We start from the raw sequence: 27,817 nt of genomic DNA, 5'->3' as shown, positions 1-27,817 counted from the left end.
ATGCAGTATTTATTAATGAGAGAAAATGGTTTCACAAGTACATTATTTTATAGTACTTGCTACGCTATGAGTGCCTGACCCTTTCCTAGTGACCTGCCTCCTACGCTGGCCACAGTAAAGCGGTGGCCGTGCACCACAGTAGCCGTGTTTAACGGGGCAGAGCCGCCCCGCAGAGGCGCTGCCTGGTGCGCTTGTGCAGCCGCTGCCTCTCGGGAGTCGTTTTCAATCCCGGCGCTGCCCTTCAGAGCCCCGGCAGCGGCGCCTCAGGAGGCCGGGGTGGGGCCGGGCCGGGGGGGAGCTGTGGCGCCTTTCCCGCCTGGGCCGCCCCGGCTGAGGGCCTGAGGGAGCGCCCCGTAAGCGGCCCCGCTCGCCTTTGTCGCGGGCCCACCGGCGCCCTGGGGGTAAGGCGCCACGACCCTCTGCCCGCTGCGGTGTGAACAGGCCGGTCGCTCTGTACCCACTGCTGCCGACACAGCAGTGCTGAAGAGGGCGGCGTAGGAAGCCTGTGGAGTATTTGGGGGACAGCGCCCGTGAGGTCTGTGAGGAGGGGGTGCTGGTGGCAGGAGCTGGAAGCCAGGAGGCGGTGCTGGGTATCGCTGGCTGGGGGGGGCACCGATGAGCACCATCACCTCCGTGGTGGGACTGGTCAGACTTTCTGAAGCTTAGGCGATGACAGTATTTAGTGCACAATGACTGGGACCATAGCTTAGTCCTTCCTAGTCGTGTTTGGCGTCCCTTCCTTCTAGCCCGGGGAACACAGGGAGGTATGGTGAATCTGTGTGTGGTTTTTTAACCCCTTCTTGATAAACATTTTGAGGGATGGATCAGTAATTATGTAGCAGTAATCCTAAAGAAACTGGGAAAAAAAAACAAACTTTACTATAAATTCTCTTTCAATTTGTTCTTAAAATGTGATACTTTGGGCACTAAACACATCTACCAGCCCACAGCATACAACTGTCAGACAATAGAGTTTACACTGCCGCCACACTAGTGCTGCACTGGTATCCAGCTACTCCTCTCTGATATTGATATGTTTGTCCTCCCAAAGCCAGTTCTGTGAACTCCTACACGGGATCTTTCATATTCTATGAGCTTTGCTTCCTCATCAGCCCAGTAATTCTGTGTTGTGCCCTCTACCAGGAAGCTAAATCTGGTTTTGAAGATTGAAGTGGCATTTCATATTGGTCATCTACGGAGAGGGCAACGGACGCTTTGTGGAAGAAAATCTGTAAGGCAGTAAAACAGATATGTATATACAAAATGCCGTATTTTGGTCTTAGTAATTCTCCCTCTAAATTCGGCAAAGTAGTGCTTCATGGCATGAGATTCTGCTTTAAAAAATAAAAGAAAATACGCAGAGGTACACAATGAGAGGAGCACTGAAGAGCACAGTCAGCCTCCAATCCAAAACTGTAGTTCTTACAGCTTTGCCTATGGGAGTTGGGACTGATCTTTTGTGTACATGGATGGCAGTAAGTGTGTGCAAGATCAGCACCTGAAGTGGGTAATACAGGAGGTAACAGCACAGTAGGAAGGTCAGATTTAAAAAGGGAAAAAAGTGTCGTACAGTTTTGCACTTTTAGCAGCTAAGACAGACATCTCAGATAAGGGAGGAGTTTAAGTCCTGCTTTTGATGGGCTGAATATACCTAATAACATAGAGGAGAGGTTAAGTTAAAATGCAAGCCTTCATTTCATGGGTTAGTGAATTGAGCAGTGAAATAAATCACTGAAAAAAGAAAACAACAGAGCATTCTTTAGGAATTTAGTTTGGGAATGTAGTATGCTTCAGCCATTGGAAAGAACTTTCCCCTGAATTTTAAAAATCCTTCAGAGAATTACACAGTTTGAAAAAGAGACTTATTTTAACTTTGTATGGCTTTGTTAATATATACCTTTATTATTATCATAGCATGGCCAGGTCTGACATCATTTCTTCACAGTTTATCCCAACATTTCGATAAAGAGCGCAGAGGTCTGCCTGGGAAGATGCATCGTGAAATACAGAAGATGAGGGAAGTTGCCCTTGTTTACCTGGACAGAAGCGGTGGCCTTCAGAAATTCGTGCAGGATTGCAAAAAATACAGTGGTATTACTCAACAGATAGTCTGTTAAATTGATATGTAATGTTACACAGATCTCTTGTTATTTTTTATTTAAGATACTTCTTGCTCCTACAGACTCAAAACAAAGTTACGCTGTTTATCATTTCATTATTTCAATAAATCCTTCTGATATTGCTGAATTAGATGCAACTCTTGGAAACCACATTCTTCATAATCCCATACAAGCTGCACAGATTTTCCAGTCAGTAAGTATTGCTTGATAGACAAGAGTAGAAAAAAGTACGTCTTCTACATTTTAACTAGATTTTCCTCTCTAAAACGAAATGATTTGTCAATCACAGGTGTGCTTCATAGCTATTAAGACATTATCATTAATTGAACAACTGCAGACAGAGGCCCAGGTGAGGCTGCAGTTTTCTTCCATTTAGATCTTAAATCTTTCAAGTATGGTGAAATATTAACTAGTATTATTTTTATATTAACTTTTCATTTTTCATTTTTCCCTTGGGCTGTAGTATTAGTTGTAATTAAAAATAGCTGGAAATCTCACCCAACCCTATTGCAAGAATTTGGAGGTGATTAATATGAAACCTCATTACTCTTCACGCATTTCTGATTTATTTTTCTAGTAGCCATGTATCGCATTGTGTGATTGTCCATGTAAGTAAAGTGGTTTTAAAACAAACAAACAAACATATTTGGATGGTATTAATGTGATTGTCTCTCTTGTTAGATCAGTATATTGCTGAAACCAACCCATTTGCCACCTTTACCAAGTTACGTTCTGAGCCTTGCTGCGTTTCCCTTTAATTACACATCTCAAAGATTTTACATGTCTGAAGGAATAGCAATTGCAATGGGAATTGTAACGAAATACACACAAGGAGCAAGATTTCTTTGTACTGAGGAAACCTGCCAATTTTCTAAAGGTAGTAAAAAAAAAAAATCAGTACTATTTCAGAAGCTTTATAGTAATTTTGATAATTTCAGAGGTAAAACCCCAGCATGACAAAGGCATTCTTCTATGCAGTCTTATTATGCATACATTTCTGTAATGAGCACAGTATCATTTTTGTTAATTGAAAGCAGTGGACCCTGCCAGTGGTTGCTCAGCATTATTAAAGGTTTTGGAAGCACAGCTATGCCAGCAATCCATTTTCCTAATGATGGAGATAGTTCATTAAATTATATTGGCAACATATCTTATATAAACTATCTGAAAGAAAAAAAAAGCTAAGCTAGCAGAATACTTTTTTTTCTTGGAACCTGTGTTTCTGTGTGTAATATACTGTAGAACAGTATCCTTAAGTGATGGGCAAAAGCTGCTAGCACAGAACAAGTTTGTTTTAATAAGTAGCTCACTTCAGTGGAACTACTTCTTTGAGTAATATTACTGAACCGCTTGTGGCAGGATTAGGCCTTAAGGACTTTAAAGGCTGTTTTGTTTACTTCCTGTAACAGAGACCGTAAATAAATAAAAGAGAAGCTAAATCCCACAGTTAGGAGGCTGCAGAATAAATCATAGTGATGTCTTTACGAGGGCACGTACCTTTAGTAATGAATATCCATTTTTCCGCGGCGTTGCCAGGGCAGGCAGAGGCAGTGGCTTCCTCCCCGCCGCTCAGCAAGCCGCGCCAAGCTCTTCTGCTTGCGAATGTGCGGTAGGAACTCCTGCCATCTTGTGGTCAGCCTGCAGTAAATGATACAGATCATTTTAGGGGAGGCATAGTACATGAACGTATGCTCATCCAAAGAAACACATGATATATTTGGCATTTCAGTGTCCAGTATTTTAACCACAGAAGCATGGCATGGTTTGGGTTGGAATGGACCTTAAAGGTCATCTGGTTCCAAACCCCCTGCCATGGGCAGGGACACGTCCCACTATACTACATCACACGAAGTCCCATTCAGGCTGGCCTTCAGCACTTCCAGGGATGGGATGTCACGTCTATTCAAAATGGGAAATTTAAAATGAAAGCCATGTCCTCATTGTAAATGTTCCATAAATAATTTCTTTTTAGGGTTTAGATACATAAGAGTGCATCTGCCTGGAGCTACAGAGTCTGCCACAGTGAGGAATGATTTTGTGTGTAGCTTGTGTTCTTCGCCACTGCAGGAAGACATGAAATTTAGAGTACTTGGTGGTAGGACCTATGTAGTTTTATTTTTAGATCTGTTTCTTTCCTACTTCTGTTAAGCAGTGAGTAAGCAAAATAGTGAAGTGGAAAAAGCCCGAAAATCATAGAAACATAAAATAAAAATAAAGTCATTTAATAAAAATAACAATAATAAAAGCCATACTGTTTTCCAGATAATTAACCTTTTCTTTGCCTTTGTTTTGAAAGATAAGCAAATAGTTGAAATGATTGATGCAAAAGTTCTGAATGCTTTGAAAGGATATTCCAATGATAAATCACATTTCAGGATTCAGACCTTCACAGTTTTCTTGAGAGGTAAGCTGACTTTTGGAGTTTTGTCAAAAATGGGTTAGAATTGAACGGTTACAATCCCTTGCATTTGCCTTACAGGTCATTTGTCCAGACAAAATGGTGAAAGTCATAACTTACATTGCAGTTATTTAATAAGATTAGGAGGGAAAAATACCTAAATGTAGATGACTAAACAGTATACACAGGTGATTGAAGAGTGCACATGGCAAAACTGTTGTGTTCACTTTTATCTGAATAAAATCCCCTGGCCAGCTCTGCAGCATCACATCCTAACTGCAGCTTGTTTTTTCCTCCTTGCTACTTCCTTTGGTCACAGTGATTTGTGCCAACTTCACGCATTTTTAACATCCTTCCTCAATCTAGCTGTGTTCCACATTCTGTCAGGATTTTTGGCTTCTGCTACCACTACCTTGCACTGCAAACATTAAATGGTTTGCAGTGTGAATATCCAACTAAAATCACAACTCCTCAACATAATTCCATTAATTCTCTTAAAAAAACCTCCAAAACACCCACCATTCAAAAAGTCTATGGAATTATATGGTTAATTTATTGAAAGCTAAGTAGAAAAAAAAACCCCTAATAATAATAAAATTATGAAAATAATAAAAACACTCAATGGGTGAGATACTTTGAGTTCTCCATGCATTAAATTTCCAGTGGCTTCAGTGATCAGTGAGGTCAGACAGAGTCTCACAGCTGAGATTCAGACATGGTTGGATGTAGCTTTCCTTTCCAAAAAATAAATGTGGGGTTTTTTTTTCTTTTTAAGAAACACAGAAATACAAATCTTCCCAAAGGCATTTGTGTGTCTTTCTGAAACTCACCTTTTTATTGTATCTTTTTTTCTGACATCAGATAGGACAGTAACTGATCCCAGTGTCACCACAAGTTTCAGAGTAGGAATGCATGCTTGCAAACGACTGCCCATTTTCTTTTCAATGCAAAACTAAATGCGCCATCCATTTGCCTTATCAGGAGCCTGCTTTTCCTCACCCCTTGTGCCTTCCTTACCTTTTGCACTAATCAATTATAATTGCATGCTTCATTTTATTCTAGGCTGTTATGGTGAACCTGGCAGCCAACTGTTGTTTCCTGCAATTAAAGCATAAAAGAGAACCATTCAGAATCTGGGTTTCTGACCATGTCTTTTTAACTGGTTTATGCCCTCACACATCTGCAGGTTTCTCTCCTCCCCCTCCTTTTTTTTGATTTCTAGATGAACTGGCCAATAAAATGAAAATAGGAAACCACTACAAGATTATAGGAATTCCAGCTTGTGTACAGAATGGCTTACAAGCTACAGCATGTATAGAAGTCAACAGCATACAGCTCTGTAAACCAAGTGGTAAGAAAGTTCCATTAAAAATCTTCTAGAACAGTATCTTGAGAACTGATCCAGTTTTCTGTTATCTAAAGGTCCAGGTTACAAAACCACTCTGGGACTTTCCGCTCACTGTCTGCAATGCTTTCTGTCCCTTGAGAACATCTTCCTTTGCCTGCTTTCCAAACACTGGGAAACTACATGATTACTTATTGCAGTTCTTCAACTTCTCTTTCCAAATTTTCCTATCCATTGGAAGATATTTTGAAATCATACATTAGATAAACCTGATATTTTAGTTATTCCTTTCTTATTCTGTCGGTTCTAGCAGGTCATGTCTGCTACCATTTTAGTAGTAAAATTAATGGTGTCAGGTGTTTACATTCTCAGTTTGTGCTTGAAACATAAACATATTTTTTGTAAGTAAGTTTTGCATCAAGACTAAAATGGTGATTTTTAGTGTTCTAATATATCTGCATAGCTGTCTTACTAAGCGTTCATTAACCCATACTTTGTTTTCATTAGGTCCTTCTTTTGTCAGTGACAATTTTAAGTATCTGCTCTCACTGACTGCAAGTTCATGCTGGAGGTTTACTGCCATCCTTGCCAATATCTTTGCTTCTCAAGTTGTTCCACCAGGCACTTACAATACTCTCAAGCTGGCAATATTGCTGAGTCTGGTACAGACGTGTGACAAAGAAAATGCAGATTACCTGGATCTGTTGATTGTGACAAGTGACACGCTGGTAATTGATAGGTAAAGAGATTCCTTATTTTTCACATAGGTTAGAATGGAAAAATTTAGTATTTTTGAAGCTAATAGTAAGTGCAGGCAGAGCTTGCAAGTTCCCACCCAGCCTTCTCATTTATCCCAGATGGCCAGGATTACTAATCCTCTGCCCTTCTAGATAGCTGGAAAAGTTTTTTAGAAGAGGAACAGGAGTTGACAATACGGGGTTAAATTATGAGACTTCTTTGACTTCCTAGGAATTGCTTCTATTGCAAGCCACAATTTGCCTCGTGTTAAATCCATAAGAAACATAGTCCTGCTGGCAGCTGTTGCAGAGAAGGCTTGGCCTTCTACATTTATGTCCAAAGTTACTTTAAACATTTAGTTTTGACACTGGTTTTCTGTTAAGGGTTGGGTTTGTGGTTGTTGTTGCTTCTAAGTGAGTCTTAATATATGTAAATATCATTATAAAGCATTAAGTTGTTAAATTTTGAAAAACTGAATGATAATTTAACACTTTGTCACTGACAGTTGTTTAATGTTCTAGGCTTCTGAATTACAGCCTCTGTCTTCTGCCTCGTGGCATACGACACCCACCTTACAGTGACATTTTCCCTTCCGTGTCCAAAGACAAACACGGAACTGGAAGCGCCAGTATTCAAGCTTGCAGTGCTGTGCTGGCCAAGGGTGGCATCTGCTACATAGGAGGCTTGGCTTCATATAAAAGGGATAAACTTGAACTTCTACACTCCGGTAATCTCACACCTAATAACAAATGAGGGGACAGAACAAAACAAACATGCAAATTTATGGCTAGGTTTGTTCCAGTTTATGGCACTCAAATGCTGGGAAAAGCTGTAAGCTGGTTTTAATAAGTCTGTGTACAGAAACCAGGACAAAAAAGCCCAGGTCCTGTAAGCTTACATTTGCTACCCAGGCAGAGATCACTCCATTGATCGTGACAATTCAGTGAAATACATAATCGTGACTGGCTTCAGATAGTGTGTGTGGGTATTAGGATTTATAGTCAAACTGATGTATTTTTTCTTATCCTAGTCCTAGAGAGCAGAGCAACAACGGTCTTCATTCCTGGGAAGAAGTATGGAGAAGAGGCTGACCAGCAAGTTACTATTTCACTTCAGACCAACTTTTGGTCTTATGTGGATTCTTCCTCAAAGAAACATATACAAAAGGACAACTTTTTAATTGGACAGATGGTAAAGCACGTGCCTTGTTACGACCAACTGTGCTACAGCAGCCATGTGTTTATGGTTATTTCCACTCATGAAATAATGAAAACAATCAAATTTGTATTTCCCAAAAAGTCACAACTTCAGTGACTTTAGCTCATTTTAGAAGATATTTGATACCAAACTGAAGTAGTTGTTTTCTTTCTTTGGGTCTTCCCTCTAGGACATGAGTTTGATTCCACCTAACCTTGTAGATGGTTTTGGGCTTTTGATACACGATGAGTTTCCTTCATGTCAACTATCTTCACCTCTGGTACACCATATCTTGAAAAAAGCCATTCATCCTGAAGCCATGCTGTACAAAGTCTCCCAGCAGTTCAGAATGCAGGATTATGAGGAGGTAAAAAATCCTACACAGTAATTTAGAAGTGCATTATACTTGGGAATATCACAATGTTTCTGGGATTGGAAAGTTCTCTCCACACATTCTGACTGCTAACACTCACGTTCTACCCTTATTCCCCCCCATATTCCCACTAGCACTAACAGGATCATTGATAACATTAGCTGCAGTTCTTTAAAAGGGCCAGCATCATAAATCCATTTATCTTGTTTCTGAAAAACATCTCCTATCAGTTACCACTGATAGGAGAACTGATCTCCAATATCTACTTTCAACCAGTGCAGTTTACAATCAGTAGTAAAAGTTAATATTCCTTTCTAAATAAAATGTTCATATCTCTAGAATAATTAACAGATAATGCTGTTTAGCATCTGAGATCCATCCTCATCCATAGCTGAATGGTGACATCTGTCTTTACAAAGACTATTGGTAGAATATACCACCTAAACTGTATTACTATGCCAGTGGCATGTTAAAAGGTGTGAAAAAGGTAAATTCTTCATTTTCCAGTTAAATATTAAAATGTATACCCCCTCTCCAGTTTATTTCGTTTGCTAAGAATCTTCATGTTGAACTAAGTCCAGAAGCAGAAAGCCTCATTCAGGGCTACTATCTCGCAAGTCGCAGAGTGAGAAGAGATTCTGTGCATGGATCAACATTATCAGCATCTGCACTAAAAATTCTGTATGTCCTACTTTTCATCGTAAAGGAAACACATCTACATTTCAAATAGAAATTGTGCTGAGCTGCTCAGGAGCTTGTTAAGTACAAATCTAGACAGGACGCTAAGTTTTGAAAAGTTCAAGTGTAAAGAATCTCATTTACCATTTATAAATAACATTTTCTATATTGATGTCGAAAAGAAAAAAGTTTAAGGAACTTCACCAGGCAAAAGGCCCAGGGATTTAAGAAACAATTTTCAATATTAAAGCTATCTAGGAAAACAAAAATCGGATTTTAATTATTACAGCTTGGTATTACACAAGCAAAGTTATTAACAGTATATAATATGCCAGCTTCCACTGCTTTCAGAGCATAAGAAAAGCATGCCTAGTAACACACACCTCGTCAGTGACAAGTATAACCACACAGTATCTGGGGGGAGTTTACACAGCCAAGGTATAGGAAAAACCCACTTGTGTTAACTTTTGAGGTTTGGAAGCGCTTGAAGCAGCACAGTACATACTACATTCATGTCCGCAATATTTATTTCTGACATGCTTGTATTCATGTGTCAGGATTTCACTGTCTAAGGCTCATGCTAAACTAAGTCTAAGAAAGAAAGTACTTGAAGAAGATGCGTTGATTGCCGTCTTGTTACTTGAATCATCTCTGACCCTAAAACACGGTAAATAATGCAACTCAGTCTTTAGTCTTGGGTACAGAGTTTTCAGATTTTGTCAGTTTGAAAAAAGTTTGTATCAATTGATTGCAATAATAGTTCATGTCAAATCAAAGTCCAGAAGTTGCACTGAAGACTTGTGTCAGGTCTTTCAGTTGACTTTGCCACACAGTCAGTGCTGTCCTTCATGCTGGCAGACTTCCCTCCCTGGGGAAACAGTAGACAAGGGTTGCAGGTTGTTTATCTAGCATCACAGTCACATTGGTTCATACACAAATTTGGCAGTGAGACAAGAATTACCATGTAACACTCCACAACACAATCTTTTATGTTGCCATTTAAGTAATCTGTGTCACAGCTTTCTTTTCCCTTCGAAGGGAAGTTTATCAAATCTGGCAGAAGTTTATCACATCTTTCAGCATAAGTCTCTTTCTTCTTTGCTTAGGCAAGTCTGCATTATGCATAGCACCAAATCCTGTATTTCCATTTGACCTCAGTGATGAAAACTCCCTGCAACAGAGAGACAGTTACCTCATGCAGTGTCACCATCAACTGCTGAAGTTCATTGGTGCATATGGCCCAGGAATTCACATTAACACTAATGAAGAGTGAAAAGTCCATTGTGTAAGTAAGTAAAGCCTGAGTCTTTAGCCTTCTGAGACTGCAGTTAGAAATATACAACTAATAAAGTTTTTAGTGTTTTTGTCAGACAGGTCAGTGCTGGTTTGCTAAGGGATAAAGCATGGTTGACAAGATTTAATCACAAGTTTTGTGACAGTGTTGTTTTAGAGGCAGGAGTGACATCTTCATCCTGGAAGGCCACAGCTTCAGAATAAAGCCAGAACCTGAACTTTACTTCCTGGCTACCACTGTTCGTCCACAGTTAAGCGAGGAATAAAGCAGGGCTTTTAATAAGACTACAACTAAGAATTAAACCAGGAGTTTAGAATCTAATGTTTCATTTCAACTCCATGAACTCTCTCCAAAAAGTTTCTCTTGTTGCTTCTTTTTAAATACACCACTCAATGAGGGGTGGTACATTTTCCGGCTTAAGCCAACTTTCTTAAATTACTCGTGCTCTGTAAAATGTATAAAAGCGTCACCATACTGCTTGATGTTCTGTGTCTTAGTTTTACATTACAGCACCATATTAGAGCAGGATGCCAAGTGTGCTCCTGCAGTCTAAAAAACCTCACTATTTCCACATTACTTTGTATAGACTGCAGGGGAGAGTAGAACCCTACAGGAAAGTGAAACAAAAAAGCTGTCAGGCAATCTGGTGGGTAGGCAGCTCAGTGAGATCAACTCTATCTACCTCACTGCAAAAACAAGTGTAAAGAATGGTGTGGTAGAAGATGAAGTGGCTGAGACACCACATGCTTCTCCAACTATGGACTTTCCTGAATTCTGTCTTCCTAACATCAATATGGCAATAGGCAGAACACTGGCCAGATTTTACATCCACGAGGGCCTGGGTTAAAAAGAGGCAGCAGAAAAATTGTACAGGTTTCCCCGTCAGCTTTAACAAGCTGGACACCAAAGGTTTGCTCGGTGTGACTCCTAGCCAGGGCATCCAGCAGGATGTACCACTCACAGCGCCTCGACAAAACACTAGTCACTGAAAACACAAACCCGAGATTTTACTCATACACACACTGCCATGAAGGCAAGCAGGAAAGCTGCCACTACTAACAGTGTAAACACTCATTTAGACAGTTCTTCTACAGGTTTTAACACTCAATTTATTCAATTTTCTTCAATTTGGTACAGTTAGGTATTCATACTGAGTTCTCCAAGTGCCCACAGGGCTGTTTCCCTTTCTAGAGTTTCAGCTGAACATCATCTGAGGATTGTTCACAGAACAGCTGCTCCCCTGCCTTGCTGTTGAATCAAGCCATATTTCTGAGGAACAGGAAGGGCCAGGAAAGCATTTCCAAGTGCATTAGAACTCCACATTTCAGGCTGCTGTGTTCAAGCTAAAGACAGCAACAACAGGGAAACAAAAAAAAGGGAATTTCAAGATTAGTTTTCTGTTCCCTTAATTGATCTTACACAAAGTTACTAACTGTACTGGCACATCAGAGCCAAAGATACACATCACAAAAAATTCAGATGGGTAAACGGCAAAGATTTCATCATTATGCCAGCAACAGGTCTTCTAGAATAAACTTAATACAACACCTTTATAAATCACTATTTTTGAAAAGCCATATTAAGGAGGTTGTGTCCTCAGAAAAGAGTATTCTCCAACAGGAGCACAGCTTTTTATTATAGAATCATGGAATGGTTTGTGACATTAAAGATCATCCCGTTTCACCCCCCCGCCACAGGCAGGGGAACCTTCCACTAGACGAGGTTGCTCAAAGCCCCGTCCAACCCGGCCATACCCTTACGTCTCCCCAGTTTCTTCTGGGATGTTTTAAGCAAAACAGAAGATGACAAGCAGCAGTACCACAACTGAAGGAGAGTAAAGTCAGCCAGTGGTCCAAAAGTGTCCCTGACCAACAGGCCACACCTCCAGCTGATGGAAGCCCACACAGCTCCAGGCAGCAGCAAATGTGGCCACTACAGGCCTTCACCAGTACCGCTTACTGGTTACTTAACTAGCATTGTAAAAGAGCAACTTACCACCTTAAACACCCATTCTTCTAGAGGTGGATGCAGTCTGCTGTTGGCTGTATGTGCATACACAGGGTTTGGAGACAGTGGAGAAGGTCATCTGATGTCACAGCACCTTTAAAAGGATAATAAAATCAGAATCAATGGTAGCAAATCAAAGTAGAAAACCCCTCCTAATTAGCTGGCACCTCAGATACAACACTGCTCATCACACATTTCAGTTGGGTAAACGGCAAAGTGTTAGCATCATCGTGCCAGCGAACAGGTTCCTGCCTGTTGTAAGGCTGTTGTAATGTTCCCGAGGTATCGAACACAAGGGGATTTGTTTGTCTCAAGAGACTCACTTCTGTAAACTGAAGGAGAACCTTGTTTGTAACCGTTAAGCACAGAATGGGTTCAGCAGAGCCAGAAACAAAACAGCTCTCTCTGGGCACAGAAATGCAGGTCCCTCCCTGTTAATTCAAGCCCTAGGTGCCAATCTAGAGGCGCAGTTCAGTGCTGCAGCCGCCTTTCCCTTTGAGATATATTCCAACAGACTGACACAGTCAAGTGGCAGCAGGGGCAGTGATGTGAACACACTGTTCCTCAGTCTCTCACTCCCAACGAGCATCTGTTAGTTCTCCACAGCAGAAGCCTTGTTTCTCACCCCAGTTAAAAACTAGATTCTCCGATACTATTACAAACCTCCCCCTTACAATTCCTTCAGGGTTCTTGGGTTGCACCTGATTAGTTCCAGGCAGCAAGTCCAGGACGTTTTATAGCTGGCATAACAGCTTCTGTTATTGAGTTTCAAACTCTTAACACTACATGCAAGCCTATTCCTCCCTGTTCCTTCATCTGTAAGAGAATTTACAAGCCATAAAACATCTTCAGAACTCTAGATCTAGATTTCAGGAGGCTTTCCTCAATATTTTTAGGCACAGGAAAAAATAATTACTTCTGTAGCTCCAGAATTGACATGACATCTTTCTGCTTGCAAGGCAACAGCATGGCAGAGTCCAGACTGATGATTCCCAAACCTTGTAACAAACTCATAACTTCACTTGCTGCCTGAAACAGTGAAAAGACAAGACATTTAATTTAGTGAACTCCACTGCTGAGCCAGTAGCCAAAAGCACCGACAAGTCCTTGGGGAAAGTAAGCCAGTCAAACAAATACCAACCTCACTGCTGGCTTTGTCATTACCTGGGGAAAAAACTCCTGACAGCGCCAGCTGAGCTGGCGGTTAGACAAGACTCGCCTAGAGCAAGCTCCCGTGCAAACAATGACTGATTGCAGGACTGCTGCACTGCTCCTGAGAAACAGCCAGCCCTGGGGAGAGGGGTACCCCAGCAGGGCACAGCCTCTAACCCCCGCTCACCCACCACTGCTGACCTGTTTCCCTATCACTTGAGTTAGGGTCAGCACTCACACAATGGTCCTGGCAGGAGAGCATGGCCAAAGAGACCACTGAGCCCTGGGGTCCTGCCCCCAAAGGGCATGGCCAGGGTCACCTACACCACTTGCCAAATTCCCAAAAGCAGAAAAGAGACCATTTATCTTCAGAATTAGGACACACATCTGTCAATGAAAATGATTTATCAGCAAAACCGAGTCTCTCTGGATGTCTGATCTGTCATTCCTTTGAAGACTTGATGAATCTAGAGCTAACCCAAAGCAACCACCGCAGCCCGCTGGCAGCAGAGCAGCACGCACTAACAAGGTCCCTCTTGCTCTCACAAGACACACGCATGTCCCTTTGTGGCTACTGGGTGTCAGGCTGAACTCCGCAACTCCACTGTTGTTAGCACACAGCCACTACGCTTGGCAACCAAAACAACAACGCAGTTACAACAGGGTGATAATCGCTCACCTTTTAAGTGATGCCTTACGCCGTTAAGGGAACGGTGCCAGCGACCCGCCCCTTCAGTTCCTCAGCTTATAGTTATTGTTTTGTGCTGCCAGAATTGGATTTATAATCATAGCATGGTTTGGGTTGGAAGGGACCTTAAATATCATCCAGCTCCAACCCCTCTGCCGCTGAACAGCAGAGAGCAGTTCTAACCCCTGTGAGAGAAACGGGGAACCGCTCTGCTGCTCGGGCGCGCACATGCTCTGCCGAAGGAGCTGCCTCGGGAGGCAGCGGCAGCAGCTCTGAGGCCGAGTGCATCGCTCCCCGGGCCGCCAGCCACCGCCCTGCCGCTGCCGGAGCGCCCGGCGGCCCAAGCTACCGCTGCGGCACGGACGGAACCGCTCACAAGCCACAGAGCCACCGGCAGCACCGCCCCCGCCGCCGGGCACCCGCCGAGAGGGGCACCCGCCGAGAGGGGCACCCGCCGCAGGGCGCCCCGCATCCCCACCGCCGCGCCCCAGCGCCCCGGGCCGCGCAGAAAGGCCGAGCCTCGCCGGGACCCCCTTAAATAGGCCGCGCGGCAGGGGCGGGGAAGGCCGCGCGGCACCGCGGCGCTTTGCGGCGGGGCGGAGCCTCACCCGGGGCGGGTTGTTCCAGGCGGGTTACAGGCAGGACTGCCAGGGGAGGAAGCACCTTCGCCTTCTTTTCGCTGTGTCTCATACACAACCCAGCGTTTAAAACGCTTCCGTTCTCGCTGAACAGTCAGCCTTTGAGAAGTCAGAGCCATGGAAAGTTCGTCTTTCTGGTGTTGTCATCCCTTGGTTTACACCAGCACAATGAATGCTTTGTCCTACGGGTCTCTCGGGGAGAGAGGAGCGATTGGCAGGATATGTGCTAAGGGACAGCGGTGTGTGGCTGGAGGGCACGGCGCTGCAGTTACAGCTGCAATAGGGGGTGTGGGGAACAGAGATCGGTGTGCAGCAGGCTGTGCACACGCAGGTTAATTGGATACGGCCATTAAGGTTTGCCGGTCCCATCCCGCTGAAGGAATGGGACTTCCTTCCCTGGGATTTCAGTAACCGAGGTTTGCTAATATGTGACTCCACAAAAAACGGTTCCTTCTGATAGCAGTGTGTGAGCACTATAGAGTTTTATTCCTAAGCAGTTATTTGCAGTGCCAATGCCAAACTGTTATGTTTCGGTATATAAGGGTATGAACTGTTCCTAAGAAACCTAGCACTGGATCAGACACCAGGTTTGAAACAAACAGGTTCAGAGAGTCTGTTTTGATCCTGGTGTAGATTTCTGGAAGATGGGCTCTCGCACTGGTGGAAGGAAGTGGGTTTCCCAACCTGGTGTCTTGGTGCTGGGGGAAAAGGCATGACAATGTGCACCTGATGCTGAATAGTGTCTTGGAATAAAAAATCCCAGCACATAATGATGGGGAGTTCTTACCAAGTAAAGAACTGCTGTTGTAACTGCAGATTCTCACTGGCCTTTAATGCATCTCTACAACACTGCTGAGGTGTTTGTGCTGTCACCTCTGTCGCCACAACTTCTGCAGGCACGGGTGCACGGTAGCCATGGTGTTTGCTGCTCGGCCACTCTGGCTGGCTTCCGAGCACTGTGAATGCTGCACCGTTACTGTAGTCAGAGTTTGAGTAGAGATGTCTTCTCCATACCCTCCATTCATGATTTTAACCCTTATCCCTATCCATTTTTCATGCTTGCTTCATGGATAAGCAGTCTGAATCTTTCATTTACGTTTAAGGAAAGAGGCCTTTAAAAACAGCAGGGAAGAGATCTCCCCCCCCCCCCCCCCTTTTTTTGACTTTCTGGAATTCTGTCCCTTCCAGGTATTTAAGAGCCTGTGAAGTAACCAGCACCTCTGTGCTAGGTGAGAGCACGCAGTTGATGCAAACCATCACTGCAGTTTGTGTTTTAGTCACGCTGTTCTGCATGCTTGGTTCATACATGGTCTGTTTTTACTGTCGCAGCGCTGCTCCACAGCGGCAGCTGAAGGTTTGATGCTGACTTCTGGCTGAGGTTTCGCTTGCCCTTTTTCCCCTGAGCTGATGCCACCCGTTTAGGTCTCAGTTACACACAAAACTAGCCTGAATTCTGGGTGCTTCTGTGTCGCTACTTGGCATTTTATCAGTCTGATGTGTGTCTCACACCCTCATCTCATACAGCTGAGCCCTCCTGGGAACCCTCACTGCTCTGTCGCTCTCTCCTCTTACTTCACTGTCGTCACCTTTACAACTTCTTCACATCTCCTCATTAAGAACCCAACATACAAATAACCATCCCCATGATAGGAGGTTGTACTAACCCACTTGTTACTACTAGGGAAAGCACATACACTTTTAAAAGTCACGCTCTTCTCTCCGAGTAGATATTTCTGTGCGCAAAACTACTCTTTTGTATGTATTTTTGCACAGAGTGGAATAGCTCGTGTGTTGAGCGGTGCCCTGGCGTGTAACCATCATATCTTAATAAACCACTTACAGCTGTAAATAAGAAGTAGATGCCTAAAATCTATATTAAATGTATTTCAAATATTTAAAGTATGTTTACTATTCAAGAGAATAATCTTGCTAAAAGCTCAGACTGCTGCAGGGGCGGTGGCAGCTCACACTTTTGCCATACTGCCATCCTATATGGTTTGTCCAGCTCTTTCCAATGATCCTCTCTTTTACCAGAGGCCTGGGGTTCTGTGAACCTGGGCACTCAGCTCAGCACCTCCGGAAGACATCACAGGTTAGACTCAAGACTGAGAGCAATAGATTATATATATATACACACATATATGCTATATATAAAGGTTGTTCTTGATAGTATTTTTGTTTTCCTTTTTCCTAAATGTGATTTTAAAACTTAAACCATGAAGTCTTCAGAAAGAAGTTACTCTAAATGCAGAATATTACTATTAGAAAGTGTATTACCATTAGAAACTACTGGTCCTGTACAATGAAAAACAGGCACAGATTTTGCAACTCAGTAAGTACATAATGTTCACTGAATAATGTTTAATAAAAGGTTTACCTTGGCATTAACAAGTGATACAGTGTTTTACAGAACAGACATCAGATGGCACTTGTGCGCTTAGTTTCAACTTTTCCTGCCTAAATACAGATGATGCTTAAGTGAAAAATGTGCTGTGAACAAGCCAACTCCTCAGACTTCAACGTGAAGTTCATTTGTTTCAATGCATGAGCCCACTAAAAGACAAGAGAAACGCACCTCAGTGTCTTGGACAGACGTGATTGTGCAGGGGAAAACATCTAAACACGCTTTAAACATGCACCACAATCGTATGGATTGACACAAGCGATACTTGATGTGCAGAGCAGCTGGTGGCTGTTGGACAAGGCGCTGCAGGACAGACCTCAGCACATTTATACTGGAGGTGAACATGAATCCACCCTTCTGGGAATAGCTCTGCACATTTAAGATTCCCCAAAGGATGAAGCCCTGGCCTGACAGCCATGGTCAGTGGGACTCCCAGCATCGGCTTTATGCAGTGCAGAAAGTGCAGGCGGGATTCTGATTGCTGTTTTGAGGCTTGCCCTTTGCTTTCCGCCCGAGCCCGCAGCGCTCTGCTCTCACTGCCGCCTGCCTTCTCCCCTCCTCTCTGCAGCGCACCCCTCCAGCACTTGTCCCGGAGGGTGCAGTGTCCCGCCCCACCAGCAGCCACTTCTGCTGGCACCGGCTGCACTCACCTTCCCTAATCCCTCCATTCAGACCCCAGCAGTGCCCTCTGTGATACAAACCAACCACACATCACATTAACTTAATGAGGTATTAATTACGTTTAAGAATCAATTCCTTCTCTATAAACAGTATTTCAGGAATTGCAGCTTGTCTATAGATACTATTTTTAACTTAAATATATAAAGTGTAATAAATAATTATTTTTTAAAAGCCAGAAGGGAGGTTAGATTTGTGAAGTTGTTGATGTTTCTCCTTGGTTTGCACCATCTCCTTGTGCTGAGTGAGTCAGAAACTGCCCTGTGGCTCCGATGTATAACCTGGAACGCATCGGCCACTTCTGCAAGAGAGAAGACACAAGCACAGTGCTGACACACCTGAGATGTCTGCAGCCTGAATGCAGCTCTCTGCAAAGCTGTAAGAGTTGATGGATCATGGAATGAGGAAATAGGAAACTTGCTATCACCTGGAAATTCCCATTTTGTCATTCATGGGAAAATGTCATTAGAAGCTGGGTAAGGGAAAGAGAACCTCAGCCTGGGTGTTTGTTGTCTTTGGTGTTTAACCACAAGGCTCTGCTCCCAAACCCCACTGCAACCCTGCAGGCAGGAGCGGGCCATGTTGGTCCGTCCTCCTACCACCACATGTATAGTCAGTGCCCCATGGGTCAAATAAAGCAAAGCATTCCTCTTTACGGTGCCGGAGGTACTACACAGATACACCAACACCAGCAGAGGTTGCAGCCCTGTGCACATACCTTCCATGCTGGCAGCCCCACAATACAGGGGCTGCAAAAAAAACCTGTCTTTTAAAGCGAATTTAATCTAATTGCTGCAGCACTGACAGCTTCTTGTCTTTGTCAGCTCTGGCAATGAACACTGAGACATCCCATCTTTCTGTTCAGTGATTGTTGGAGTCATCAGGCACGTTTGTGTTAAATACTTGCAGCTCAAGTTTCTTTACCTGAGGAAGTTCCTTACTGCAGACAGCAGCCAGGCACCCATCTCTCAGGAGGAAGCATTAAGCTCCACTTTGATGAGCCGAGTTCATTATCAGAGAGGTGGATGTTTGAAGAGACAACTTGTCATACACATCAGATGCAAAAATACCCGACACGCAGGTCTCTGATGTAGTTGTTATCAGCTGCCAATTACCACTAGCAGAAAAAGACACTTGTTCCAAAAGAATACAATTGATTTTGGACACTTTGGGGAGCAGGCTGACACCTTTCCTGGGTTAAAAAAAAGATGACTCTAAAAGCTAGAGAGGCTTTAATACTGCAGTTGAATCTCAGCTTTTCTATTTAAAGACAGGAAGCAGCAGCATTTTCTCACTTGGAAAGACCGTACAACCTCATTCAATGTTTGTATCTCAAGTCTGATGTGAATTTGTCACCAGTGAGACATCTGAGTTTAAAGCCATTAAGTGTATCTTTTGCTCAGTTACACACAACTGTACTTGCATATTTTACTTTCCTCACTGTCTGTATTTACTGTGCTTGATCCACAAATGTTGGAGTCCTCATCTGTCCTGGCTGTCTCATATCCGGCACTTGGGGGTTTTTTTGAAGCACGTACCACGATTTGTCTGTGTCATTTTTGTTCTAGTGCCAACTAAAACAATTAAATTACCACAGGAATATTGGAAAGCTTGGTTAGACTGATCGAATCTCAGAACTAAATACAGGTAAATGGCACATCAGTAAGATTATAAAATATAATAATTGCTTAAATTAATCCAGTGTCACTGTATTCCAGTAGCCTGGGGAATGTGCATCTGATCATTTAACTGCTGTAATAACTATTCACAAATGTTCTTCTGCCAGTAATAGTTGGCAGCTGATAAAAGGCACCATTAAGAGACCTGTGTCCTTTCACTCTGACCAAGGGACTAACAGAAGCTGCTTCAAACTTACTTTAAGATACATCACAATGGTTTTTTTCTTAAATTAGATCTGTCTTCTAATTGCTGTAAAGGTTTTGCTTTCTGAAGGAGCTGCTGATCAACCAACTGGCCTCAGCAGCATACATTCATGTTGTGCTTTTTACAGTGACCGATGCCATGAACAAGAAACTCTGAATTCAATTAGTCACTTTGTAGGAATTAAAGATTACTTCACAGATTAATCTTAATTAAATCATTCTGAATTCATCAGGCTGTTTAAAACAAACAAAAGCCAATCCCAGTGCTCTTAACTTGCTCCCCGAGACCAGAGCCAAAGAAAACACCCCGTGGCGTTCGAGTCCCATCAGTCAGTGAGCAATGCATGTGAACAGAGTTTCCAGCCACAGCCCCCCTCCCCAAGAGCAGTTTCCCTTCTTGCTCCCTCCACACCGCCCTGATGTTGTGGTTTTTGGATGAAGAGCATACACCAACTGCATGAAATGAACACATCAGAAAAGCACTTTCACAGAAGGGATTAACATGTGGCCAGTGATTAACACCACCCTCCATGCCGTGGCCGCCCGGCAGGAGAGCCAAAGCAGGCCCAGCTGGGGCTGGGGACGCTGTCACAGGGTGGTGCTTCACCTCAGCCACACATCCCCTCCAGCGCGCTCTGATGGGTTTGGTGGGGGGTCACCGAGGTTCCCATGTGGGGACTGAGAAAGTGCTGGTACTTACTTCCAAGGGACCGAGCCCCCCTAGGTCTGGACCTATACTGTATTTGATATTTTTGTGCAAAGTCCCTGAAGCTGGAGGGAGACAGCTCCAGGACATTTCCAACAGGCCCCGAGCATGTAGACAATGGTTAGGCAGTCTCACATGGTCACAGGACAGAATCATTGAACGGTTTGGGTTGGAAGGGATCTTAAAAACAGTGTAGTTCCATGGGCAGGGACACCTTCCACTAGAGCAGGTTGCTCCAAGCCCCATCCAACCTGGCCTTGAACTGCCAGGGATGGGGCAGCCACAGCTTCTCTGGGCACCCTGTGCCAGCGCCTCACCACCCTCACAGTAAATGATTTTTTCCTAATATCTAATCTAAATCTCCCCTCTGCCAGTTTAAAGCCATTCCCCATTGTCCTGTAACTACATGCCCTTGTAGAAACATCCCTCTCCAGCTTTATTATAGGCCCCCTTTAGGCACTAGAAGGCTGCTGTAAGGTCTCCTCAGAGTCTTCCCCAGGCTAAGCCCAACTCTCTCAGCTATGTTAATTCTAGCAAGGTAAATAGGCTTGAAATTTTTAGTTTCATCTAAGACCACTGTACTTCTCCACTGAGAGGAGATGGTGGCTCAGCTCTCCTACCTTGACAGGGTGGAGGTATCCATCCCCTCGGAGGGTACCCAAGCCCTCTCCCGGTGACTCTTCCTCATCCTGAAGGCTGCGGGTGAGGTGTGCGATGTAGGTGGTGGCCAGGAGGAGCACATCCAGCTTGGAGAGCTTGGTGTCGGGCGGCACAGAGGGCAGAGTCTTCTGCAGCTCGAGGAAGGCATGGCGCAGGGTCTGAACCCGACTGCGCTCCCGGGCGGCGTTAGCGGCAGCGGGTCTGCCGGGAGAGGCCCCGGCCTGCCGCCCAGCCACGGCGAGTGTGCTGGAATTGCTGCCGGCAGCAGAAGGCAACAGGGAATCGGGCTCTGTGCCCGTGCTGGGGGTCTCCTCGCCTCTCTCACCCGAGTGTCCACAGTCCATCGGTGACTTCCCTGGCAGGGAGGGACCTGCAACCAACAAGAGCATCTCTAGAGCCAGCCCCTTCAGCAAACGTTCTCCAGAAACAAAGATTACCAGAAATACAAGTGCTGCCCATGCCGGGAAAACCCAGGATGCAGCAATGGAGCTGCTTTTCCACTCGCTGCTTGCACATTCGATACCACACACAGGCACAGAAGCAGAAGTTAAACCCTTTAAAGATTTATATTTAATTTTTTTTTTTTGACAGTATTACATAGGGCAAGTTTTAATCCCTCAGAGCCCAGAGATCACTTGTGAGAAAACCGGGCAGGCCCTGCTGAGCAGCACTACCACGGTGCTTCCATTCACAACCAACTGAAAATTAGGCTAAATGTGATTTTTTTTTTTAAAAAACATTATCTGTATAATTTGGCATGTGGAACCGTCTGGATATTTTCTATTTAGTTGCAATTATTTCATCAATTGTCTTATAGGTGATCAGTGCGGATTACAGAAAGAAAACCACCATTTTCAGGCAGAGCGGGGTGCGGAGCCACAGAGCGCAGCACTGAAGTTCTGAAGGGTAAAACTTCGTCCATGATTTTAAAAGATCTGGAGCAGACTTCTCCTGTCCTCCCTTAACATTACTCAATTTTCCCTGCTAAGCCTTCATCTTCTACATTTTCAAACTTTCTTTAAAATTTCAAAACATTCTTTAAAAGAATCCTGTAAAATGTATTCTGGCCATTGGGGGGCAAGAGAACCTTTGGAAAACAGCAGCAAAAAACTTCCTTTGAGCAAAGCTGAAAGTAGCACCCACAAGGTTTTTCCCCAGTTTTCAGAAGCATCGGCCAGCTCTGCCTGAAGTAACACTCAGTCTTTTAGTTCATTTAATTCTGCAGTAAAGTGTAATGCAATCAACATAACCCGAAGCGCAGCACTCTTGAGCTAGGATCGTACCTGCTCCTGTTGCCCTCAACCAAGCAGCCCTCCCAGGCCTCTCAGGTCCCAGCTTCCACGTGCTCGGGGCAGCTGTTTCTGTGACAGCCCAGCTTGAAAAGAAGAACAAGAACAAGCCATCAAAATTTTGATTTCATCAACTAAAAAAAAAGAAATTAAAAAAAAAATATAAAATTGATGTACACAAATGACCAAATATCTAAATTTGCAAAAATCAACCTTGATTTTGCAAAGCATTTCAACCCCACACTGAAGCCTCGCAGATGCCCCTCTGCAACTGCAGCCAGTAATGGCAAAACCCCAGACAGTGAACCAAGTCACAGATTTCTAGCAGAAAGGAGGAGAGGTTTCTCAATAACCAGCTTTGCAAGGCTCTGGTTTGATGGCATTTAGAAGGCATTACTTTGGGTGTTCTATTGTGATTTGCTGTTAATCAGGCTCACAGTTTTATCAGGTCATGTTCTCTTAAATAGAGGTACAGTTTAGGCTGAAATTATTTGTGAAATACAGTGTGCGCATCATAACTGTAAACCAAAGGGAAAAAAAACACCTCTTTTTTATGGTGATATCTATGACCATAGATATATAGATATTTTATCTATATATAAAATAAAATCCACATTAAGCCTACATGAGCTTGTTTTGTGGAAGGGCTGAAAATGGTCCTTAAATTGGCTGTTTCCTTTAACTTAAAGTAAGAAAAGGTGCCATGTGCTTTTTGTCTTGGCATTTTCTCATGTGTTCAGGCACAGTCAGATCTGGATGCATTTTAGCATCAAAGAAAAATGAAAAATCATCATTGAAGTCAAGATGATCTTAAGAACTAGCAGAAGAGCACTGGCTTATGTCTATCAGCAGGGTTTCTCATTTGCCATCCCATTAAAATCCCAACAAAATGAGGAATTATTCCCCAATTACTGGGAAAGTCTGAATTGTCCAAGAACACCGACCAGCTTCATATAAATCCGTGCTCACCTACTGCAATACAGGACTAGGGCTGGTTACTCACTGTTCTGATGGTGCTGTGTTGGTACATTACCAGAGTTAGAACTGGAATGATTTTTGCATGAAGTACAGGGCATCAAAATGCACATACCTAAAAACCTCATCTCCTTGGGCACCTCTTGAAGTAGGAGTTTCTGGTTTAGGAGCTTCACGTCTACATCGGATGAAATCCTGGGCCTATGGGAAACAAGAAAGGGCAAAATTTCAGCTGTGAAAATGAGAGATTTCACTCTGAATTAATTTATTCTCTGTCAGATTTTCCATCGTACACATACAGCAAATGGCCCAGGAAAACGCGCTATGTAGAAACACGGGATCTGCCGCAGGTGTGTACGTACACGCAGCCAGAACACAGCGGTTCCTGTGCACACAGAGGGGTGGGCAGCGTCTCTCTCCCGGTGGGGAGATCGGGGTCATCCAAACCTCACGGCCCAAAAACCTGTTGCTGGGCGCTAAAGTAAACGAAATACCCCTGAGCAACAGCCGGTTTCCATGGAACCTCCTTTAACACTTTACGAGAAAGAGGGTTAGGTTTTAAGGTCATTGCAATGATTTTTGCCGACACCCGCTTGCTGCGGACCTGGAAACGCAGGGTGACAGTTAATCTTTATAAGTATTCTTATTTATTTATATTATTTCTAAAGCATCTCTAGTTCACTATTTCTAAAGCGGGCCGAGGCATTCGTGGTTTTAAATGGCATTACAAAGCCAGAATCAGTTTACAGAAGAAACCAACACACCACTTATTTTAGTCCTATATTCCATGTGAACGAAACAGCAACAAGAAAAGATCGAAAACGCCAGAGCAGAGCATACAAACTAGAAAGAAATAGGTGGAAACCTCAGATATAGGTGAAAACCTTCGACAACCTTGTCGGCAGCCTTTGCCGTTGTTCCTCAGGGGGAATATAGTGAATCTGCATTATTTTGCATCGGTTTTAAGAAGACCTCGTCCTTCGCTTAACTCGGTAACAGTTAACAAAAACACTGACTCCGGAGCAATGAAACGGGATCTCGCCCGTTCCCGTGCGTAGCCAGCACAGCCGCCGACCCGACCTGTCCCGTCCCGCCGAACCCCCGCCGACCGCGGCTGCCGCGGCCCCGTCCCGTCCCGCACCGGCGGCGGATGAGCCCGGCTCCTGCGGGCACGCAACGCCGCGACCGGGGTAGGGGATACCCCACGGTCCCCGGTCCGGGGATGAACTTACCGTTCCCGCCCGGAGCGGAGCCGCCCAGCACAGCCCCAGCCCGTCCCGTCCCGCCGCGCCGGTCTTAAGGCGTCGCGGCCGGTGGGCGCGGCGGGGCCGTTCGCACCTGGCCGCGGGGCTCCCCCCGCCCGCCCGGGCTGCAGCGACCGCCCCTTCCCCGGCGGGTCCGTCATTAATCACGGAGCTGTCGGGGGGCGGCATCGCCTCACGGCCCCGATCCGCCCCCCCCCGGTCGGTGCGGGGATCCCGCGCCCGGCCCGTGCACGCTGTTTTTGTTAGGATAAAGTAACGTTTTTGCCGGAGGAGAGTAACCCAACCGCCGGGCTTAGAGCGCCGGCGGGGCGGGGGGGGCCCGGGCGAGGCTCCGTCCCGCGGCCGCGGCGGGGGGGGGGTCGGTCGTGGCTGCCCCCGGGGCCCCGACATTCGTGCGTGGGTCCAAACACGGGTGGAAACGCGGACGGGACGAGGCGCGGCGGGGCGATTGCAAAGTGAACGGGGAGCGATTAACAGTCGGTAACGCTAATGAGAAGGGGCAGTCAAAATAAATACCGGGGTATAGGATCGGCCCGGAGAAACATTTTGAACGAAGCCCGATCGTGCGATAACAGGGACCCAATAAATCACGCCTCGGGGGCAGTAGGAAAACAAAGTCTGAGCGGTTCGCTGCCGCTTTTGCAGCCAAGAAAATCAAGAGCTTAATCTTCAGCGATAACGGGGAGTCCCGGGCCGGGACGATTTAGGAGTGGGATGGACGAGCCCGGCGAGCACCCTGCGGGGGTCGGCCGCGCCCGGGGAGCCGAGCACCTGACCCCGGCCCCGGTCCCGGCAGCGGCCGCCGCAGCCGCGGGCCCCCGGGGCGGCTCGGAGCAGGCGGAACGCTCCGGCTCCGGCTCCGGCTCCGGCCCCGGCCCCGGCCCAAGTATGTCACACCGAGGGGAACGAGCAGGAGCTGCCCGCGGGCGGGACCCCCGGCCCGGCCCCCGCCGCTGCCCCGCGGCTGCTTAAAGGGAGTGAATTTAAATGCTAAAGCTGAAGCTGTGCCTCAGCATTGACCTTGCCTGGCGCTGGCAGCCTCGGTAGGGGGTTTCCCATCTTCCATCAGATGTTACTGTGACCAAAGCTACTCTGTCAGTATTTACAAGGCCGTGATTATGCTTCACTCACAGCACGGACCATCCTTCAGCCTCCTGGTGCCTGGAAGAATGATGGCTGCAGTTCCATGGAGGGTGCTAGAGGTATCTGCAAGCATCCCTGCTGAGACAGCCTCGCAACCTGGCCCATGTCTCAGAGCCGAGGTTTCCAGGTTTGCCTCCAGCGCAAGCGAACATTCCCAGAACCTTTCTGCAGCTAAAACCTCTTAGAAGTTCACTTGCTGGACACCTCTCTGCTCAGCCAGTCTCAGGGGCTCAGACAAGCAGTTCTTGAACAAAGCCTCAACTGGCGTTGAAAACACGCTGGCTGATACCAGCTCTGCAGGGAGCGGGGCCTTACCTTCCAGCCCCGGTTTCCCTGGGGCTTCTCTTTCAGTCTGTAGCTGCCAAACAAGTGCTGACTGGGTCCCGTGCCCAGATCTGACTGGGGGCTGGCTCTCCCATATCCCACAGAGGTGTCCTGGCTCTGCCTGCCCAAGAAATGCCTGCTCAAAGAGGACATCTAAGGAGACTGTGGGACCCTTGGCTGCATTAATATGAAGGGGTTGGTGACAGGCAGGTGTCCAAACTGCCCGAGACTTCCCAGCACCCTAAATTAGCAGATCCTGAGTGCTGTGCTCACTTTCGCTGCTCTAATGGATTTAATGACACAAAGTTATGTGTTGTTTTGACTTTAACCAACCTGGTCTAGTGGAAGGTGTCCGTGCCCATGAGAGGGGGACTGGAACTAGATGATCTTTAAGGTCCTTCCAACCCAAACCATTCTGTGATTCTATGACTTTCTCATTGTACATGCACTGAGTTCAGCCTCAGAGCAGGAAACCCAGCAGAAGGGGCTGGAAGAGAAGTGGTAGAACTCCCATACTAGCTTTTGGCAGTTCCAAATCCCACTTGCTGCAGGGTGCAGTTAGAGATTTGTCAGCAAGGTTTGGAGAGACCACCCTGGCTGCTAAGGCCATTACCACAGAAGACGTGCTTTGGATACATTAAAAACCCCCAACAGATACAAAGGTCAAGACAGTTGCTCTTTGCCTCATCAAGACTTTCTCTCACCAGAAGAGAACTCCTCTGTTGTAACCAGAAGGAGATCCAGTGATTATTTTCTTGTATCAACCCACTACTGAAGTCTAAAGCTGTGACAAGCTGCTGCAGCTGTTTCTTCTTCTCTCCCAGCTAAATGCCTGAGAATTCCTTTCCTGCCTCACCTTTTGCAGTATATTTCAATGAGAAACACCAGAGCCGCAGAAGAGCCAAATTTCCAGTGATTTAGGCAAGACAGGGTTCTACAAGAGACAGAGCGATGTTCTTCCAGGTGCACTTTGCTCCCTTCATGTCAAATTATTTGCTGGCTTTAGAGCTACAACTCAGCAAAAACACTCCCCTTAAAAATTCTCCTCTCTCTGGATTTTTCCATCCAGTCATAAATACAAATATTTTAATGTAAATGTTTTGGGGTTTTTTAAAAAAGACAAGATTTTCAGAGGCAAGTTGCAAAAATGAAGCTTGAGTGAGTTCAGTATTTCATTCTCCCACCAGGAAGCAATAATGACTTTAAAAATGTATCTAAAATACATATCAGAAAGGCTTCATTTTAGTGTGTGTGTGTCCCCTAAGTATTAGAGCATAATGACAAGTATTTTTCTTAAAGCCTTAGAAATACTGAGATCCCACCACAATTCCATTTCATACCCACCCCTATTTAAGGCAATACTTCTGAAGTGCTCCCTGCAGATCACAAGAAAGGTGTCCAGTTTGGAAGGGTCTCCATGAGCTTGACTGTTCTCTCTGTAGGAGAAGAGGAAGGAGAACGAGAGGGGAGGTGGCATGTCCCAGGGTCTGTGGCTCACAGGAGCCCTGGCTCACAGCTCTCCCCTTGCTAGCAGCTCTGCAAGAAGCACAGCGCTGCAGCCGGCGTGAGTGAGTGCTGTGGGAGCCAAGCAGGGTCAGGGCTGGCTTTCCTGGAGCTGGAGAAGTGGGAATATTTATGCATCAATGACAGCGTGAAAGATTGCACTCAAGGGGGATTGCAGGCTTAAAATGCTGCAGGGGTTTGGAGCAGGCCAGAGAGTGGGATGGAACATACATGTGTGCGGTGGGGATGTGGCCATACTACTACAGAATGTAAAAAGTGAGAGGGATATTAGATCCAGTGAGAGTGAGCCCCGCTTTGCTACTTCACCAGTGGAAGCCTTTGACGGGGGTTTGCTTTAG

General features: G+C 45.2%; 2 protein-coding genes and 1 long non-coding RNA gene across 6 annotated transcripts; 1 reads left to right on the top strand and 2 right to left on the bottom strand.

Moving 5' to 3' along the window:
* Window positions 1-385: 385 nt before the first annotated feature.
* Window positions 386-10,143, top strand: MCMDC2 (minichromosome maintenance domain containing 2). The gene is made up of 13 exons (XM_030503151.1): window positions 386-2,091; window positions 2,183-2,313; window positions 2,802-2,997; window positions 4,093-4,215; window positions 4,417-4,524; window positions 5,741-5,869; window positions 6,371-6,602; window positions 7,123-7,328; window positions 7,632-7,792; window positions 7,989-8,165; window positions 8,710-8,852; window positions 9,407-9,516; window positions 9,956-10,143. Exons 1-13 carry the CDS (start codon window positions 1,878-1,880, stop codon window positions 10,120-10,122), a joined length of 2,097 nt encoding a protein of 698 aa, XP_030359011.1. The 5' UTR covers window positions 386-1,877; the 3' UTR covers window positions 10,123-10,143.
* LOC115615238 lies at window positions 9,105-14,519 on the bottom strand. 3 transcript variants are annotated; one of them, XR_003993994.2, is made up of 5 exons: window positions 13,982-14,519; window positions 13,067-13,179; window positions 12,139-12,244; window positions 9,811-11,486; window positions 9,105-9,717 (listed from the first exon to the last, which is right to left on the bottom strand). It is a non-coding gene; the product is annotated as an uncharacterized LOC115615238 (long non-coding RNA). The 3 variants fall into 3 exon arrangements; XR_003993993.2 differs by having other exon boundaries at window positions 9,105-11,486; XR_003993995.1 differs by having other exon boundaries at window positions 9,105-11,486; window positions 13,292-14,490.
* A 2,429-nt stretch (window positions 14,520-16,948) lies between these two features.
* TCF24 (transcription factor 24) lies at window positions 16,949-27,464 on the bottom strand. Of its 2 annotated transcripts, none has more exons than XM_030503144.1 (5): window positions 27,300-27,464; window positions 23,339-23,424; window positions 22,243-22,334; window positions 20,920-21,329; window positions 16,949-18,011 (listed from the first exon to the last, which is right to left on the bottom strand). In XM_030503144.1, exons 4-5 carry the CDS (start codon window positions 21,301-21,303, stop codon window positions 17,898-17,900), a joined length of 498 nt encoding a protein of 165 aa, XP_030359004.1. In that variant the 5' UTR covers window positions 21,304-21,329; window positions 22,243-22,334; window positions 23,339-23,424; window positions 27,300-27,464; the 3' UTR covers window positions 16,949-17,897. The 2 variants fall into 2 exon arrangements, with proteins under 2 accessions (XP_030359004.1, XP_030358998.1); XM_030503138.1 differs by lacking the exon at window positions 27,300-27,464 and adding an exon at window positions 24,456-24,507.
* Window positions 27,465-27,817: the final 353 nt, after the last annotated feature.

The sequence above is a fragment of the Strigops habroptila genome, chromosome 1 (assembly GCF_004027225.2).
Source record: "Strigops habroptila isolate Jane chromosome 1, bStrHab1.2.pri, whole genome shotgun sequence".
Lineage (NCBI taxonomy): Eukaryota > Metazoa > Chordata > Aves > Psittaciformes > Psittacidae > Strigops > Strigops habroptila.
This window is presented reverse-complemented; position numbering and strand designations above follow the sequence as displayed.